This window comes from Balaenoptera acutorostrata, chromosome 14 (genome assembly GCF_949987535.1).
Source record: "Balaenoptera acutorostrata chromosome 14, mBalAcu1.1, whole genome shotgun sequence".
In the NCBI taxonomy this organism is placed as follows: domain Eukaryota; kingdom Metazoa; phylum Chordata; class Mammalia; order Artiodactyla; family Balaenopteridae; genus Balaenoptera; species Balaenoptera acutorostrata.
The window spans coordinates 86,292,990-86,313,489 of NC_080077.1; the positions used below are offsets into that span (position 1 = coordinate 86,292,990).

The 20,500-nt window shown below is 40.2% G+C and overlaps 1 protein-coding gene across 4 annotated transcripts in view; it reads right to left on the reverse strand.

The window, feature by feature from the left end:
* COL19A1 (collagen type XIX alpha 1 chain) overlaps positions 1 to 20,500 on the reverse strand; it is a 379,271-nt gene that overhangs the window by 99,398 nt on the left and 259,373 nt on the right. For all 4 annotated transcript variants that reach the window (XM_057528157.1, XM_057528158.1, XM_057528156.1 and 1 more), the window contains one exon: positions 15,426 to 15,479. In XM_057528157.1, the coding sequence (XP_057384140.1) occupies positions 15,426 to 15,479 (54 nt within the window). The remainder of the gene's footprint in view (positions 1 to 15,425; positions 15,480 to 20,500) is intronic.

The window sequence follows — 20,500 nt, forward strand, 5'->3', positions numbered from 1 at the left end:
GAGAGACCCTGATGTTGTTTCCTACTGCAAACAACCATGCCTGGTGTGATGAAGGGAATTATTAAAGATACATTCATCTTGGGAACATATATGCTCGGTAATAGTTTAAAGCATTTAAAAAGGGGTTTTTTTTGTTGGTTTTTTTTTTGGCTAAAATCTTGCTAGAGGTGGAAGACAGAGAAATATCCTGTCTGCCACCAGCGTCATCAGATGCTAGTGTGAAAATGATCAACTGTTTGCATTATCAGCTCCTTAGATTTCAGTTTGGGCTACAGATTCCCAACGTTTAAAGGATGGGAAGAGTTCTGTGTTAAAGCTTCTTCGGTCCTGGTCTTGGCCGCACTTTCACTTTTCAGCCAGTTCATGCAGCATGCGGAGCTCGAAGAATCCTCTTTTGCCTTTTTTTCCCTTCCCTGGTCTTTGCTGTGAACTCCCTGTGCCTGTCAGGGCTGGGCCTCTGGGTCAGCTGTAGCACACCCTTGACGTTCTGAATCAAGGTCTCCGCGGCTCCTCAGCCACTCTGCTCCCTCTCTGGCCCTCCCTCCTGAACTGTCTTCCTTCCTCCCTCTTCGCTGACAGCATCCTTCAGCTCTCCATAACTGCTGACTGAGTCTCCATGTGCCATCTGGGTACCACTCATCTCCACGCACCAACACTCTTCATTAGGAGCTCTCTCATTAGGGGCTCCTTTCAGGACTCACAAATACATATTTTCAGGTTGTACACAACTGCCTTCTGGCCCCGTGGGTTTCCAATTAACTTTGCTAACCACCTTTGAAATACCACAAACCTCTATGAAGAAAGTTGCACTAATCAACTTTTTCCAAAACATGCTAAAAAACAGCTTTGCTATAAGAAGAGATAGAAAGTTTGTTATTGAAAAGTCATTTGGGCTAATTTTCAAGAAATATTTCTAACTTTCTAATGGCTAGTAGAAAAGGCAAAGATCGGTAATTATTTTTCTGATATTAAAAAAATTATTCGCAAGCCTAACCTCATTCATAGGAATGGTAAGATGAGGCATATTTCAATAATACAGTAATTGCTGGGAAGGTTAATGTAAGAATGAGTTTTTCTCTTATACATATATTCTATCTATAACATTATATATAAATTAGTGAAGCACATTTATACTGATTTATGGTGGTTTGAGTACATGTCTATCTTTCCAGTTGGAATGAAAACTCCTTGAAGACAGGAGTTTCAATCTTTTTTATCTTATCATAACATATAGTACCACCACCCCAGTATTTGCTGAATTCAATAGAATCTTTTGCAAGAAAAAATTTGAGGGTATAGCCAATTTCTTGCTTGTTCATTTTGATTTCAGTTAGGAATGGTAGCAAACTGAGCAGGGGTCTTGCTGCTTCCAAACTCACAGAAGACAGGGCCAACAGATGTAGATTAATCTAAGAATCTGGCTAACTAACTGAAAACAAAGCTGCAGTGAGCTCCAGTTAAGTAGAAAAGAGCTTACGGATGGATTTTTGACCAGAATTACAACATGGAACGTTGTCTCCAATTCTGAGAGAAAAATCAATAAGTACTCTTTAGAAAATATTTGGGAAATCAATTTCTTTTTCTTTTAAACACAGATCCTTTTATTTATCTTAAATATTGGCTGTAAATGAATTTTTTCATTGTCTCTTGGGATTTAATTAACTTAAACAGTTGTAATTTTAGAATAGATTGTTTTTCAGAGAATGTTTCTGCTACAAATTTTTAGTGGCTAAGGAGATACCAGCACTCCAACCCCTCCCCCCCAAAATTGCTGAAAACTCTCAAATTGCAAAATATGATTTCTGAAGCAAGGAGGGGATTCATTAAGTGTTTATACTATGGTTATATTTCAACACAGAGAGCTCAAGTTCTCCTTTACGGGATTACAGTGGGGATGTGGGCCAGATAGCACATATTAGGTGAAATTTAAGGTTCCTGGGAAGGGGCTCTTATTTCTGAAAATGTCTCACCCACCTTCTGGTTTATGCCTGCCTAAAACTTCATAAAGAAAGACTGGTTTATTTGGTGTTGGGTTTTATCACCAGCTCGAACGCAAGTGTTCTTGGGAGATGTAATACTAATGTTTCATATTCATACAGCTCAGCATAATTCTAAATACGTTTTCACTTATATTTTCTTAGATGGCAGGGTAATGTGACTGCAAAACACATCATCTTATTTGATTCTCATAAAGACTATGTGAGATGGGTATGATTATGTTCTCCATCTGACAGGGAAAAACTGATAGATTTACCCCCAAATCACGCAATAAACAAATGGTAGAACCAAGTATAAGAGTTGTTCCACTTGAATATATTCTTTAGAATCATTCAGTAAGTATTTGCTGAGAGCAAGTTGGATGGGACAAAAAAGGGGAGGAGTAATGGGATGTTATATGGCAGGTGGGACAGGAGAAGACAGCACCGAGGGAGGAGATGGTACAGAAAAGGGGGGAGTGCAGATCCTGAAGACTGTGGCTTCGCAGCCCCCCAGGCCTTTGGCACTCACTTTCTGGCATGAGGCTCTGAGAAATGTAGTTAAGTCTTAAGACGAACTTTGATTGTAAAAAGTGGGACTCAGAGGAAAAAGCTATAGGATGATGCTAATCAAAGAACTTGGAAAGGTATCAACACTTTTGCTTTAGAAATGGGAGGTTCTGGATTAAATCCTGGGAAAGAAAGTAAAACATAATGAGCAGGTGGCAGAGAATGATAAAACGGGGTAATGATAATAATATTAATAAATAACAGTAGTAACCCTTGGAACGTAGTAACTGTGTGGCAGGTACATATGTTATTGCATTTTACTTTTACAGCAACCCAGTGAGGTAGGCATTATCCTTATGTTACTTATAACAAAAAGTTTACTATCTTACCCAAGGTCATACAACCAGCAGACAACAGCTAGATTTCAATCCAAGTTGGCCTGATGCCATAGCTTTGATATTTTAACTCTTTCCTTTATCTGCCTCACAGTGAGAGGGATGACAGATAGAGAAGAAAAAAAAAATCAATCATCTTAAAGCTGGTTAAGAACATCAAGTAGGGCATTCAAGGGTAAAAGATGGCAGATCTATTAATGAGAGACAAAATCTACAAGGGCCAAGCACAGGGAGCTCTGGGACACAGTGTAGATGCACTTTTTCAAAGACTGGGCAAGAAGAGATCAAGAGGAAAGTGACCAGAATGGGAGGAGGGTGAGGATAAGAGAGAGGAACCACAGGCAGATACAAGAAATGTGAAAATCAAGGAGGGCTTGGATTAGAGAGAGGTGAGAGGGAGACTGCTGAGAGGGAAAAGGAAAGAAGTTGGCAATCTTGATCAGCATCTTAAGTAACTTTTGAAGTTCAAATGGTACCAAATGAGGGGTAGAGTCTTGGCATTTATGAGATGGTAGGAGAAAAACAAACACAAAAATGGTCAGAGTTGGTGGGAAAAAGACTAGAAACAAGAGAGTAAGATTGCTTAGGGATCATTTTGATAGGCTGAAATTCCTACGAGCATGAAATTGCAGTGGATGAACAGTCACGGGAAAGTAGTCACACTTAGTAAGAAGATGAAATACCCTTCAAACAAAACTACAGTTGTGCCATTGTGTTCTTGTGGAAGAGAGATTTGCGTATTGCCATGTGGGATCTGGAGGATTTAAGTGATACGGCAATACACTGGTTCAAGCATTGGTCAAGGGCATCTTCTGGGGACTTCCCCTAAAAAAGGTAAGAGCAGTTTCGTTAGAAGCCGGCAGCCAACGTTTATTCTTGGTGAATCTCTGGAAATTCTGAGAGCAGCAGTGACCTTCTCTTGTCTCAGCCAGGTCCCCCTTGCCCCACCCCAGTGGCATATACCTGCACTATACTTTGAAAGATCAGTAGCTCCTAAGTGTCTCCGTCTGAGATATTGCCAGCAACCCTGGTTCAGAAGTGCAGAAGCAGCGCGAATAACAGGTGAAGGATTGCAGCGAAGGCAGCTTCTGGGTCTTGAATGAGAATTTTTCACATCTGCCACTTTGGACATTTTTCAAATGCATCCCTCTGTGTATTCCAGAAGTGCTCACTTGAGCTGGGCTTGTCTCTTCTGGCCTGCACACTGAGCTGTGTAATTGAGGGAACTCAAGCAGAGGCAGTTTATGGTTGTATGAATAAGCAAAATACTCAATATGTGACCTGATTGTTTTGCAAAATTCCACAGCGCCCGGTTTCACTTGTCATTTTGGAACAGGAGTGGGAGGGTGAGGCTGTGACAGCGAATGCATTCAATGGGTGTAATTAATCCATTTCATAAAAGCAGACTTTCTAAATTATGCTGTGAAGCTCAGAAGTTTTTAACACTTTACTTTCCAAGGGAGAAAAAAAAATCATTTTTAAAGGAGTTTATTTTCCCTGATACCATGAAACAAATCCATCTAATTGGTGATAAAGCCCATTGCATTCTTGACAGAGTGCCTTGCTGGGACACTGATGACTGATTTCCATGGCATGAGAGTCAGAAAGAAATGATTCCTCCCCTAATGCTGTGATTCTGCTTATCCATCCATAAAATGTTTCATACTCATTTCCCCTCAGTATGTCCTGCAAAAGCAAAAACGTTATGTGTCAGCTTCCTGTAACATAAGGAGCAACAGGAACCTCAAGAGGGGCTTGCCTCCCCACAGAAACCACATCACTGACGCTGCGTGAGGTGATTAAAGCCACCGGGGCATGAGAACCAGTAAGGATGGAGATGGTGAAACAAAGGATCTGTATCCAGCGGCATCGCCCAAAGTTCACCATCAACAGAAACCATACCTGGGGAACAGCTGAGCCTGCACCCCCCTGTCTGACCTCAGGAATCTCTCAATACACCTCTCAAATCTGAAGGGAGGTTGGCTTACACAGCCTGCAGCTATCAATGCTTTGAGATTCCACTTATGTAACTGATAATATTCACTCTCTTTAAAAGTGTTGGTACATGTCAATCCCAAACTCCCTAACTATCCCTTCCCCCCGCCATTTCCGCCGCCCACCCCTGTAACCATAAATTCTTCTCTATGTCTGTGCTCAACAGGATGTAACAACCTAAATGGGAAAAGAATCTGAAAAAGAATAGATACATGTATGTGTATAACTGAATCACTTTACTGTACACCTGAAACTAACACAACATTGTTAATCAACTATGCTCCAATATAAAATAAAAACGTTTAGAAAAACAAGTGTTGGTAGGATGACAGCGCTTCCTATGCAGAGAAAATGTGATTCCCAGGCAAACCGCAGAGACTTAAGACAGCCAGGCTGATGGCACTGGCTTACACGCTGCCAAGTTACGTAGAGGCCAAGGGCATGTACACAACTCGAATGGCTGGGGACATTCTGGACAGCTCTGGACAAAAGCAAAGTGAGGTTTTATTTTGTGGTGATTGGAGCCTCCACTTTCAACTTAAATGTCTGACATCAAGGTTTCTTTCTGATCTGTAGGTCATACTCATGATAAATCTGCAAATGACATTTCTTGGCTCAACTGAACCGCACGGTTACAGAGGGTACACTCAGGGAAGTTCTAGAAAAACATACTGAATGATTTCATTTTTAAAACACTTTGCCCCATTCTACAAAGGATTTCAGGCAAAAGAGAAGACGCTGACACTCTAGGCCAGTGAAGAAGTAATTAGTGATATTAACCTCAGCCTATCCCACAGGATGCTTTTCCTGTTTTGTCAAAGACATCTGGAATATTTCAAGCATGCTGGAAAGTATAGAATATAATATGATAAATGCCCATGAATCCGCAATCCAATGCTGTCAAGTCCTAACCATCGGCCATATTTACTTTAGATCTCTTTACTTTTTACTGAAATTACAGATATAACTGAAGCTCCTTCGAGTCTCACTTTCTACAGAATTTCCCCTCATGTTTCAGGTCCCCCGGATCATGCTGAAAACTTGTTGCTTCTCTACTCACATAACTTCTTTTAGTCTCTCCTTTGATGGAAACAATTTCCTACCAGGTTGTAGCTGCTGTGAAGAGAAAACTGACTGAATAGATTTAGCTAAGCCCCTTACTTCTGGAGGCCCAGACTTTTCTTATTGTTAAAATGGAGATAATCTTTTCTCGCCTGTTTCACAGAGTTATACAGCAGTAAAATTAAATGCCGTATGGAGATACTTTTGTAAACGATATCATCAAGTACAAATTATAAGATTATTTAGGAAACAAGTCTCCCTTTTTGAATATTTCTCAAAGGCCAATCAGATTTATCAAAACCTTACTATTTACCTCCCACAAAGAAACAGTATTTAATCTATGCACTGGCCCAATAACAAGTTTGATGACCATATATCAAGGATTTCAAATATTCTGTCCCATCATTGCTATACACAACGTCTGTCATTCAGAAGTCTTAATAGTTGGTTTCAATAACATGACCCAAAATGAAGAAAAGGAGTCAGTGGCTGTAAGAACATAAAATCCTTTTCTTCCCAAGTGTATCTATAATTAGTAAAAAAAACTCAGGCATTCAGAAAGTGGCTAATAATGTCTCACTGCTGCTGATCATTGGGAGAAAAAAAAGAGAAGTAATTAGGGAGTGGAACCCAAGTGCTGGTTTTCACATTCTCCACCTGAGACCCCAGCTGCCTCACATGCATGTCTATGGATTCTGTGGCCACACAAGGTGACACTGGAATGTTAGTAATGTTGGCAACAGCTGTTTTGTCTGGGACCATGGCCCCAGTGGGGGACGAGTGGCAATAAAAATGATTAACTGGCCAGGCCTCCATTTTATAGGTCTTAGGTATCTTTATTTTTAACTCTGAGGAAGTCATCTTATTTTTATTATGAATAAAATTACTATTCCCATTGACACAGATAAATGGTTAGGTTCTTTTCCTCCGAAGATATCAGTACAGTACATGGCCTTTATCCGTTAATAGACCAAAGAGACTAAAGATCTTTGCTGAAAGGAAAACTGAGAAACAGAAAACCCTGATCAAGTCAAGGCTTGTACACGGATGTTCAGACTATGAACTGGATTCCCACTGAGACACGATGGTCCTCAAAATGCACATAGTCACACAGAGTATTTTAGCAAGAAGTCAAATGTTTTAATTGGACATTTTTGTCATCCACTTTACTGAGCAGTCCAAAATGTGCCTGGGGGACTAACTTCCCTTAGGGGTGGGCCTTGCTAACATTAACTTTGCACCGTGGGTCCTCAGTGCAGAGGAAATAAGGCTGGAGATGAAGACGGAAAAGGTGGGGATAGTGATGGATAACAGGGCACAGATGTGGGAAGGCATTAGTTCCACAGTGTTTCCAGAGCATAGACTTTCATAGTTATAACTGCTCATCTCAACCTGCAGCCTATCAGAAAGGAAGCCTCAGGTGTAGCTGTGGGGAAGAGAGAATGACCTGTATGTTATGAGATTCTCCATCTCCAAGGAAAAACATGGTGTCCCCTGGATTCAGGCTGGGCTGAAGTGAAATGGGCAACTGTCAAAGCTTTGTCTGTTTCCTTGTTTTCTCAGCAAACAAGTCTGTTTCCTGTCCATGCAAAGACTAGAAACGATATGCTACAAAGATGTTGCCTTCAGAATTATCATTAGGAATAATCATTTCATCACATCAAAATAAAAATCTAACCACCTGAGATAAAAACACAGACAAAGACCTAGAAAAGGGAGATGTGACCAGTTGATTATTTTCCTTGCCACTTATTCTCCCCCCCGGCTCCCCAATTCCACTCTCATAAGGCTAAGCCACTCAGCTCCAAAGCCTCCTCCGGTACTGTTCTTCTCCTAGCTCCTTTCTGTTTACTGAATCCAGCAACCTCTCTCCCACCTCAGGCCCTTCGCAGTTCCTGATCTTTCTGGTTGGAAAGTTCTTGCTCTGGGCCTCACATGGCTGGCTCCTTCTCAAGTAATGTCACCTAGATGCTCAGAGATGCCACCTGGACCACCTTAACTAGGGCAACAACTCTTCCTTCCAAACCACTCTCACGCTACCCAGTTTATTCCCCTGCAGCACTGCATATTAAGCTGAAATTGTTTTGTTTGCCTATGGAATTGCCTCTTCACCATCGGTCCCTCACCCCCCCACACACATGATAGAGTGTAAGTTACTGAAGGTAGAGACCTGAGCTTTAATTTGTCTGTTTGTTGTTTTTTTTTTTTTATAAACCACTGTATACTCAAGGCTTGTAATAGTCATTAACACATCCTAGGTGATCGAGGTAAGTATGTGTTGGATAAATGAATTCAATTTCACATCCTAAATTCACTCTTTTAACCATGTACCCTGCTCTGTAACCATAACCTTCAGGACTGAGCAATGACTCATGCATTAAAGGTGAAAGAAGTTCTACACTGAAATTAAAATGAAAATGGAAACAACACGTTTGTATATGTTTTAAATCTTATGGTTGCTTTAGAAAAGAAGCGTAAATTACATCAGAGTTAGCTCCCACAAAAACTCACGCTGCAGAGTTTTATCAGCGTGTTACAATAAGTCAGCATTTTAGAGGAAGCTAAGGGCTTTCACTTCTAGAGGGCATCCAATTGACATTGAAAATGACTATTGATGAGCTAGTATTTGTATTTAAAATACAGGATAAGCATAAGATGCAACAAAATCCTGAAAATAAACGTTGAAAATCATGTAGATTTATAATTAAGCCTCAAACACTGAACAATCTCCAGACCCTGGACAGCCTCCCGAGGGCTGAAGAGTGTCATTCTTCTCCTAGAGCTTTTCCAGTGGGAACAGTAGAGGGAGCTCCTGCTCCACGTTACAAATTAGGTGAATTTCTGTGACACACGTGAGCCCACTGCCCGATTCTCTTACTGCAGTAATGAAACAATGCACAAAAACAATGCCAGAGGAAAAAAAAAAAAAAAAAAAAAAGAAAGGAAATCAAGGGCCCTGCCTGCAACAGAAAGGAATAATAACACATTTTCCAATTAATGTGGTTTTTAATAAACACATTTACAGTGATGATAAATGAGAAGTGAAGCAAGTGTCAAACGGGTGGGCTAAGACATGCCGCCTTTAATGGCTCATTAGTTAAACTCTCCTGTTCCGCCTCATTGCCAGCTGCTCTGCTCTCCCTTCTAAAGGAATGAAAACCTGGAATACTCTGAAATAAACTAAGGTATTTCAAGTCTCGAGACTCTCGAAGCCTCATCATCCTAACACGAGGCCACTATTTTCCATTCCTTTATGACACTCAGATAACTGGAAGGCTTGAAAGACAAAGAAATTTTTACTGGAGAGTGAGTGAGAGAATAAAGGTGGGTTTAGCGGTCCGTTCCTGGGTCTCAAGTCTACGACCCCTACTTATACTTGTGTGATCTTGGGCAAGTTACTCGACGTTTCTAAGCATCCTTTACCCTATTATAAAATGAGCATCATTTCTACTTCTCGTGATAGTTGTGAGGGTTACATAATGCGCTGGCAGTGGAGCACCGAACACAGAGCTAGTGCTGTAATCATCTCTCCCGGTCCATTTCTCTCTCTTTGGAATCTGTTTCCTCAGGAGTTACTGCTATTTCCTTCCCCAGGGAGAGGCTTAATGTTCTCGTGCTTCCTCTCTGAAAACTGCTCTCAATCATAATCTTAGGGGCTTCCCTGGTGGCGCAGTGGTTAAGAATCCGCCTGCCAATGCAGAGGACACAGGTTTGAGCCCTGGTCTGGGAAGATCCCACATGCCGCGGAGCAACTAAGCCCGTGCGCCACAACTACTGAGCCTGCGCTCTAGAGACCACGAGCCACAACTACTGAGCCCGTGAGCCACAACTGCTGAGCCCGTGTGCCTAGAGCCCATGCTCTGCAACAAGAGAAGCCACTGCAATGAGAAGCCCACGCACCAGAATGAAGTGTAGCCCCTGCTCACAGCAACTAGAGAAAGCCCGCGTGCAGCAATGAAGACCCAACGCAGCCAAAAATAAATAAATAAATAAATAATTTAAAAAATCATAATCTTAGTGTATTTGCAGGTATCATCAGTCCAAGACATTGCTACTTAATGGTTTCCCTCCAATGAAGAATATTCATTCAAAACAAGATGACAGAAGTTACTTGGGGGAATTTGGGAGCTTTTCCCTTTGTATAGGTAAGATCAGCTCTGCTTATTAACAGGAAATTGGACCAATACTTTATAAAAAGTGTGTTCATCATGAAGGGTGTGGCCAGCTCTGTGAACCAGTTAGCTGCCCCTCAATTACCAGCATCTCAATAAGAATAATTTTATGTATGCAGATTACATGTGTCTAAGTTTCAACTAAACCTTCCTTAAAGTGAGGAAAAATTGCTATTAAGTATGGGAAGCTAAATTGGAGTAATATATATGACTTTGATGAAACAATAATTCATAAAGAAAATCTAAGAACATTAGTTCAAAGATCTACTTTTAGTAAATATTCCTTTATTAGATTCTTTCCCCTAGAGAATGTACTCTCTCAGGGTGAAAAAGATTGTCCTTCCACACACGCAAAGTTGTGGGAAATTATTCTTTGTAAACAACTAATCTTTTTGGTACAAATGTTTCTTAAGAAAGTGAGAAAAGACAAATTTGGCTTCAGAACAAACAATCACAAATAGAATGGTTGGTTAAAATGTTTTAATTATTTGAGTTGCTTCAGGCCATTAAAGATTTCTTTCTTCTATTTTTTTAAAATCTTCATTGACACTCCCCTGAAAAACAACACTACCTTTGACGTAGGGAACATCTCTAAAGCCCTGAAGGGGAGAACATTTTCTTGAAGAAACTGAGCAAAGTATGCTGTTATCAAAGGATCCATGCCTCCTAAAAACTCCTATTCCTTGGTTCTTTTCAGACAATCCCACCGGTCAGAGTAAATCAACAAAAAAATTTTCCCTTAACTTTTCTGAAGGCTAATTGCTCAAACATAATGTAGTAAAATTATATGCTATACTATTCACTCATTTGAGGGACGTTATGTATTATTTAATTATTGCTTGATAAGAGAGAAAATTAATATTTTTTTATAGTTCACACTGTCATAAGACATTCTAACACATGCTTTAGGAATCTCAGACGCCAGCCAGTAGGGTGAGTCAGACACCTTCTCCCAATCTCAGTCGGAAGGATCTTGGTGCCTACCAACCTTTCCTTCTTTCTCTTGTTACCTTCCTTCCTGTTGTGAAGGGGGGAGGGCTCATCTCACATAAGGTACAAAGTGGAAGAAGACAAATAAAAAACAACAACATTTTGATCTAAAAATGCCCACAAGTAAAGGGGGACGTCTCTTAAGCTCTACGTCAGTTGTAATAAAATACAAATGACTAGTAAATACTATGATAGCTGTAATGGATCTCACTCTCTCTCAGCAATTCAACTACTGTGCCACTAGAGAGACCTATCAGGAAATCTGGCCCTGGGACTCTCCACTCAGAGCTCTTCACAGATTGTCCTGGCTTCTTGGGACATGTGGAGCTCACAGCAGTTGTGCCAGGACGCTGCCCGGGCTGGACCCGACTTGTCAGTGCTGTGGTCAGAGCTGTCTGGCCGCCGCCTGCCCTACTCCCCGGGGCTCAGCACTTGTGCTTTTGTTCAGGCTGCTTTCCTCTGTCAGCAGCTCCTAGCTTGCTCTCTCCTTCCCCTCTATTTGCTTTACTGGACAGACCTTCTCAACTTTTATAGAAAGAGCTTTATTGAGGTATAAGTGAGACACAAAGAACTGCATGTATTTAATGTGTACAATGTGATGAGTTTGGACAGATGCAAACACCTGTGATCTCATCACCACAACCAAGGTAACTGACATACCCAGCACCTCCCAGACTTTCCTTGTGTCCCTTAGTGTGTGCCTGTGTGTGGTAAGAACACCTAACATGAAATTTACCCTCTTAACAGGTTTTGAAATGCACAATACCGTATGGTTACCTACAGGCACTATGTCGTAGGGCAGATCTCTGGGATGTAATCATCCTGCCTAACTGAAACTTTATACCCGTGGAATAACACTCCCCAGTACTCCCGCCCCTATGTGTTCTCTGTTTCCATAAGTCTGACCATTTTAGAAATCTCATAAAGTGGAGACATGCAGTCTTTGTCTTTCGGTGAACTGGCTTATTTCACTCAGCATAACGTCCTCCGGGCTCAGCCATGTGTCATGAGGAGCAGGGATTCCTCCTTGTTTCTAAGGCTCAACCTTTATGCTTCAGCTGTCAATTCCAGAAGAAAACCACCCTGGCATTATCTTTTCTAAGTATTCTTCCTCTTCCAGAAAATTCACATTTTCTGTGAGTTAAACTTAAATACTTGAAGGGCAAGGGCCACGTCGTATCCATTTTTGCAAGCCTAGCTCCCAACACTGTTAGGCACATAGTAGGCCTTAAATAAATGTTTAATCGTTTGTGAAACTATTAAATGATGTGAATTAGGAGCAGGCTGATTTTTGTATAAGCTCATTTTCTTAAAATGTTAGTTAACATGATCTTGAAAGGACTGATTTTGAAGAACTCTGTTCATTTCTAACCATTTGGGAAATAACAGTCCTCTTGCTGAAGTACATTATGTTTAGGGAAATTAAACATGAAGGTGGCATAGAAGAATGTGGGGAGCCAGGTATTTCACTTTTCTTTTCAATGCTTCCCTTAACTAACTCCTGTAAGAATGACAAGGACTTTTTGCAGTATGGTGGTATGCATGTCATCTATTATGTGAATAACTTAAAAAAATACAAAAGCTGATGAAAAATGTACCCCAAGATAGAGTTTTGATAATACTTGTATCAGACAAAAGATATTTAATCCACTAGAGGAGTTATCCCAGAATCAAAAAGACAAAGAGTTTCTGTAAACCACAATTCTTATACAAAAATGAGCTGATGATATAGTCTAATACTTCTTTTTAAACAAGAGCTGACCTATGAATAAAAACCTTTTCTTTTTTGCATAGAATTTCCCCCTTTTTTGTGTAGTCTAACAAATTGGTATTTTATTATATTACAAAATAAACCACTTTTCTTTTAAATACCATGTACTCAGGATTTAATGAACACTGTGTATCAGACCCATAGCTGAGTTTAAATTCTAAATCTAATACTTGAAATAAAATAAGTACCTTTCTCCCCCAAACACTCTGGCAATCCAAACCTGTGGAACTGAATATTATAAACTCTTTCATATGGTCGCATATTTCTTAATCTTCTAAATTCTTCAGTAAACTCATTTGATCTATAGCTGAGGACTCATTCCAGGATGTGGTGTAATCCTCTTCTCTCCTAGACATTTGGCAAGCCTGTCATAAAGGCCTTCATCATTCAAATTCTTCCTCTGAGACAACAATTATCTTGTCTTGAAAGCAGCATCATGCATTTAGAAAACTATGTGAAAGTCTAATCTTGCCTGTTAGCTTGTACCAGCTTTTCTTGTTTATAGCATGAGACAATTACCAAAAATCCTACAATGAGTTCTCTCTTCTGCCAGAAAATTTGGGATAAAAATCAACAGAGCTGATTCCTTTAAAGACTGGATTCCGGGATGCCCAATTTATGCCATTTTCCCCCCAGTTGTTTCATAACCAGTATCAACTGACACCAGTACATTGCTAAGAGAACAATTTACTTGAACGGCTAAATGGATGAAATGAAATCATTGACAGAGCAGCAATCTTGTTCACCTTTGGCATGCGGCCACACCCTAAGTGATTCCTAAGGGGCTCAGTCTAGAGCCCTCTAGTGGTGGTGCAGGTGGCTCTGGCCTTTAAAAAGTCACTTATTTTCCCGCCTTCAATTTCTCATCTATGAAGTACATTCATTTGTTGACTCATTCATTCAATAATTAGTAATTACATGCTACATGCCAGAAACTGTGCTAGACAACGATGATAAAATAGAGGTTCAAGAAATATTCACAGGGCTAGACAACGATGATAAAATAGAGGTTCAAGAAATATTCACAGGGCAGTGGTCAGAAAGACAAGGAAAATAAGAGTCACAAAACAATGTGCTCTGTCTGCAGGAGGCATAAGCTCACAGGATTGCGGAGAATGACACCTCTCGTGCTGTGCTGAGAGCACCGGCAAGGGCTTCGTGGGAGACCTGGGGTCTGTGCTGCGTCCTGCAGGTGGGGGAGCTCACCTGGGCCTTGGGGAGAACATTTGCAACGTGTAGCATTTTGAGATCGTAACGGAAGATGACACTACAGGTTGCAAAAGAAGAAAGGGCACAGAGGAGGACAGACAAAGACAGGAAAAGGACAAACTTTGAAGGGACTAGAATGGCTGTAGAAGATATGGAATCCATCTGGAAGGAAAGGGAAGTTATTAAAGAGTTTTCAACCAAAGAGCTACGTGATCAGAGTTATGATTTAGAAATATTACCCCACTTGTAGAAGGTAGAGGCAATGAGACAGCTGGGAGAAGGCTACAAAAATATAGATACAAATTGACAAGGGCCTAAATAAGGTGGTGGCATGAGGAATGGGAGCTAATGGGAAGTAGAATTGACAAGATTTAGGAACTATTTGGATGTGGAGGATGAGAGAGAGGAAAAAAAAAATCTAGGATCATTTTTAGAGTTTAGTTTTGGACAGGCTATGTTTGTAGTACACAGGAGACCTCCAAGTGGAGATACTGAGCAGGCCGTGGGGTGTAGGAGCCTGGAACTCAGGAGGAATGTCTGGGTGGAAAGAGAAGACTGGGATTCTTTAAACCATACAACATATAAATAAGGGAAGCGGGAACAGCTTTACGGAAGGAGACAAAAAGGATGGCCTCAAAGGTAGGAGAAAATGATCAGCGTCAATGAACCAAGAGAATAGAGAGTTTCAAGGATAGAACAGTCAACAGCGTCAGTTCCTATATAGCAGTGAAATAAGGTGAAGCCTGAAAGGCACTCAGGGAATCTCGTGACTCAGAGATATTGGTGATCATAGAGAATGCAGGGCCGGCGGAGTAGCTTGGACATAAACCAGACTCTAGTGGGTTGAAGAGTTAGCAGAACCACAAGAAATGGCACACTTCCTCTAGAAGCCTGGGATAAAGGATGAGATCAGCTACTTGGCTACACGATCTTGATGGCTCTCTTTAGCAACACTATTCTATGAAATTCTACTAACAAAATAGCTGTGTCAAGAAAAGGAGGCATGCTTCCCCGGATGTCTGACTGACCACCAGCCTGGATGTTAAGAAATTGAGGAGATGGGGCTCAGGTGGGTTCAGCACGGGATTCGCTGATCTGGGACTCGGCTTGGGGCGCCCACGCAGGCAGTACACTTGCTCCTGTCCAGGAATGAAGGGGGCAGGAGGGGCACCCGGCCACCAGCCTCCCTGATCTCTTGGTTGGTGGTGGTGGGAGGTGTAGGGAGAACAACCATGTTAAACAGTGGAAAGACAGAAATGATCATCTACAGGGGATTCAGATAACCTTTCGATGAACACGCAGCAGTACAGAGGGACTCTGATGAAATACCCTGCTGTTTACTCACAGGTGGTCCTGGAGGCCCTGGTTTTCCTGGAGGCCCTGGTTTTCCTCGTCTTCCCTAGAAACCAAAGAGAAACAGACAACAGCTACTGTGATTCCATTTTATTTTAAGATGAGACAACATTAAATGGCAATTTTAAAGACTAAAAATTAACGAAGAGTTAAAAACCAATTCCAAGTCCACATGACCTTTAAAGACCTGTGAAGCCTAAAAGCTATGAGACAATTTTTAGCAGCCAAGATGAGAAAAATAGTGCCTGGAATGAACAAACTGTGACTCTTATTAGCAGCCCTTTAAAGGCTGTCTACTTTGGTACTCCAGCGAAGTGATATAAAGTATCTGAAAGATGGGCTAAGATGGGCATTTTATCTGATAATTCAGTGGGTTCAGGTGCAATAATAAATGCATTTATTATCTTAAATTGTTATTTCTCAAAGAGTGATCTGAATTCCAATTTTATAGGGTTTTCCTGAGAGTGCTATCAGGTATTAAAAATACATTTTTCTGGGCTCCATCCTGGACTTTACTGGTTTAGAATCTCTGGGGAAGGGATCCATGAATCCGCATTTTAAAAACCCCTTCAGGTAATACTCACACTCACTAAAGTTTGCAAAGCACTTCCGTAAGCCATATTATAATTATATATGTTGTGAAAAGCACATTAACTAGCTCTTTTCTTCCCTTTGGATGATTAAGCTGTTTTATAAGTGAACTAAAATGTTCACTCCTTGCTTATTAATCTTCATTATTGTAAATGAATGTTAACTCCCCAAGTTCACAACTAGCTAAATTCCAATTGTAAGAGCCAGAATGACATTTCTAAGTACCTGTGTATCTGTATCATTTAAAAAACATTTATTTATTATACATTTATTTTCTTAATTATTTTTTCCCTTTATCATAGAAGGAAGCAAGCCTAGGTACGGATAGCACACATTTTGAATGAGAAGCATTTCTGAGCAGGTTTTCTAATTCTATTTCATTGTTACTAATAACTTTATTTTATTACCATATTGGTAGTATGTTAATACATATTAAGGCTTGTTGTTACTTAAAAAGTAAAAGTACTAGGCTAATCTTTCAACTCTTTTTGGGGAGAATTGTAAGCATAAACATGGAACGGCCCATTTCACTGACAGATTTTCTTGCTCTGAAAGAGTCAGGCAATTTTCCCTTGATCTTTCTGGTCTTCATCTAGGCTTGGGGTGGGGTAGGAAATGCAATACCCACTGAAGCAGCAGAGTAAGGTTTGGAAGGTAGGTAAGCAAATGCGACACTGTGATTGGGTGGGAAATCCTTCCATTAATTGCTGAAGGCAAGTTAAGTACCTACTATCAAGGACTCCATATAAAAATAGCAGCTGTATTCATAAAAAATCCTGGCTAACAACTACAGAACAGATTTTTTTTAAATTTCATTAAAACCAGAAATATAATTAGTATTTTCATGTACCTTCTGTTTTAGAGATCTGAACCCTGGATTTCCTTTGGGGGGTTGTAAGATTGGAATGAATATATAATTTAATATTCTGTATACTGAATAAAAGTTACACACATGGACATAATTTTCTTGTTTTGCAGTTTACACATTCTGAAAATCAATATATTGGGTCTTTTAGTAAATGCAAGTCAATCAGCCCCTGAGGATCAATCAATGATAAAACGTTTACTTGGAAAGTGGAAGCACCGTAATTTATTCATTTACAAGAGCACAAAGAAACAAAATCAGTGACATTGGAGTAGGTGATTGGTTCTTTCTTTTAGGTTGAGGTAAGTTAAAACCATAGGATAAACTTTGTGTGCAGTCTCTTTCCTTAAAGGAGACGTATATATTGATTTGGGCAGGAAGTGGAGAAAATGAGGTTATTGATCAACTTTTATCACAAGAGTTAATGTTTAAGATAAACCAAGTCTCAGATATTGTAACATAACATTGTCATGTCTTAACATGAGGAGGAGAAGCATTCATGATTCAGTATGGTACGGGCAAGCTTCCAAATTCTTGCACATCAGTGCTGATTTACATCATCATTCAAAGCCTTGTGACTGTCAAGAGTGTACGGATATATCTCTGGAAGAGCACAGGGGAACGCTGATTGTCTTTATGCCTCCTTGCTAACAGTAGACATGCAGGTAAGATGTTTCTGAGGATCGTCAAATTATTGGAACATAATGTACACAGATAACTTCAGCCAGCACGTATTTTCAGTTTAAATGTGGTTTCTAGGCTTGAATTTCTAGTAACATCCTGAAGCAGATTTGAATACTTATTTCTTTCTCAGCTTTATTGAGATATAATTGGCATGTAATATTGTGTAAGTTTCATGTGTGACAAGTGATGCCTTCATACACTTATATGTTAGGAATAAAGTTAGTGAATACCTCCATCAGCCTACGTAATTACCATTTGTGTGTGTGTGTTGAGAACATTTAAACTCTACTCTCTCAGCAACTTTCAAGTATAAACACAATATTGTTAACTATAGTCACCATTAGATCCCCAAACTTATTCATCTTCTAACTGGAAGTCTGTGCACTTTGACCGGCATCTCCTCATTTCCCGCTTCCTCAGCCTTTGGCAGCCAACATTGTCTCTGCTTCGATGAATTAGGCTTTTTTAGATTCCATACTCTGGGGCTGGGGCTGTGCCTGAGAGGGCCACGGAATACCCTCCTGACGTCGATACAGGGACTGTTTTTGCGTGTTTGTTTCCACTTCTGTCTCCTCTTATTTCAGGCCCTTCATTCTAGACCCACTGTAAAGTGAGACCAAAAGTGGGCACTCGGATGTGGGTTGGGATGAAAATCCCAGCAAATAACAGATAAATGCTGAGCTGGGTGCGGCTTTCCTGGCTAGGATGCCTGGTCCCAGGTGGCCATTTGTTCAGAAGCAGCTCTGATCAGTTGGAGTCTGGCTGAATCTCCAAATGGATGGTTTCAGCAGCATTACAATTGGGCTAATCCAATACTTTTCTGAAAATTGGAGTATGAAGCATAAAATGCAGATTTACCGTATCAGGTTGCCCTGGAAACCTCAAAGTGCTCAACATGTACGTTTCCTGTTTGGCAACAGTGTAAAGGTTATCAGACAGCAGTTTAGGTATTTGTCTAATGATTTAAGCCCAGTGGTGCTCTAACCCGATCACACATCAGCATCCTCGGGAGACCTAGCTGAAACAGATTGCTGTCCCCACTTCCAGAGTTTCTGACTCAGCAGGTCCGGGGTGGGACCTGAGAACTCACATTTATAACAAGTTCCCAGCAGTACTAATGCTACTGGCCTTGAGACCACACTGTGAGAACTCCTGTTCTAAACCTCAACCTCTTATTTCACATTTAAAGTCAGGCAATCTTGCATAGCCCTTCCCTTAATCTTGCAAACCTTGTAGCTCAGAACAAAAGAGCTGGGTTGGTTTTGTGACAGCGTGGAACTTTAAGAATAAAAACCCCATTGTCAACTTCAGGACCACCTGGATTGGAATCCCAGCCTTTTCTTTTACGGAAGGTTCTTGTGTCAAGATGTCCTTGCTGTAAAATTGGCACTTACACTTTGAAGCCTGTTTGTTAAGAAATAAAAAAGAGATCATGTGTAAAATTCCTACCACGCACACACCCATTAGGATGGCTAGTTTCAAAAAACAAAATAAGCGTTGGTGAGGATCTGGAGAAACTGGAATGCTTGTGCACTGCTGGCGAGATTGTAAAATGGAGCAACTGCTATGGAAAACACTGCACAGATTTTTAAAAGAATGAAAAGTAGAACTACCATGTGATCCAGAAATCCCACTTCTGGGTCTATATCCGAAGGAATTGAAAACAGGGTCGTGAAGAGATATCTGCACACCTATGTTCATAAGCAGCACTATTCAGAATAGCCAAGAGGTAGAACCAATCCAAACGTCCATTAACAGATGAGTGGATAAACAAAATGTGGTACATACAATGGAATATTATTCAGCTTTGAAAAGGAAGGACATGCTGATACATGCTACAACATGGATAAACCTTGATGACATCATGCTAATTGAAATAGGCATAGTGAAATAAGTCAGTAGAAGACAAATACCGTATGATTTCACTTATATGAGGTACTTAGAGTAGCCAAATTTATAGAAACAGAAGGTAGAATGGTGGTGGCCAGGGGCTGGGGGGCGGGGATAGGGGAAGTTATTTAATGGGAACAGAGTTTTAGTTTTACAAGATGAAAAAGTTCTGGAGATCTTTTCACAACAATGCGACTATACTTAACACTAATGAACTGTACACTTGAAAATGGTTAAGATGGTAAATTTTATGCTATGTGTTTTTCTCCACAATTAAAAACAACAACAACAACACTCCTACTATAATATCTGACACAGTGGGAATAATAAATGTTAGTTCCTTTTCTCCCTGCCCTTGTACCATCCTTTATCCAATTATCCATTTTTTTTCCATTTAAAAATGTTTGATAATATATCAAGAAAACCTTCTAAAATCTGTGTTGCGCATCAGTTAAAAAAGCGTAACCAACTGTCAACCTTGTATAGGGGATTTTTTCATCTAAAACAACAATCAAGATGCCCATTAAGAGTAGAAATAGAAAAAGTAAATTGTAGATTATTCATACAGTGGAATACTATATAACAATGGAAATGAATGGAATACAACTATATGCAACAATATGGTTAAACTGTGTAAACACAACATTGATCAATTTATATAAGGAATAAAAGCAGGCAATACTAAGCTAAGCTGTTAGACGTTGCAATAGGTCACCGATGTGGGAGTGGGGAGCAACGGAGAGCATCAGACTAAGATGCTGATGTTCTGTTTCTTGAACTGTGTGCAGGTTACAAGGGTATTCTTGATTTGTGAAAAACCAACAAGTGGCCTCCTTAGGATACATACATTTTTCTGAATGTTTGTTATACTTCAATAAAAATTTTTTTAAAAAATGAAACCAGGAGATTTCCACAATGGAATGATTTTATTTGAATTATCAAATGACTTCATTCATCTGCATTTGCTGTGTACAAGACCACAGAGGGTCAATACTGTCAGGAAGGAAAAAAAAAAAAAAACAACCCAGGCCTATTTA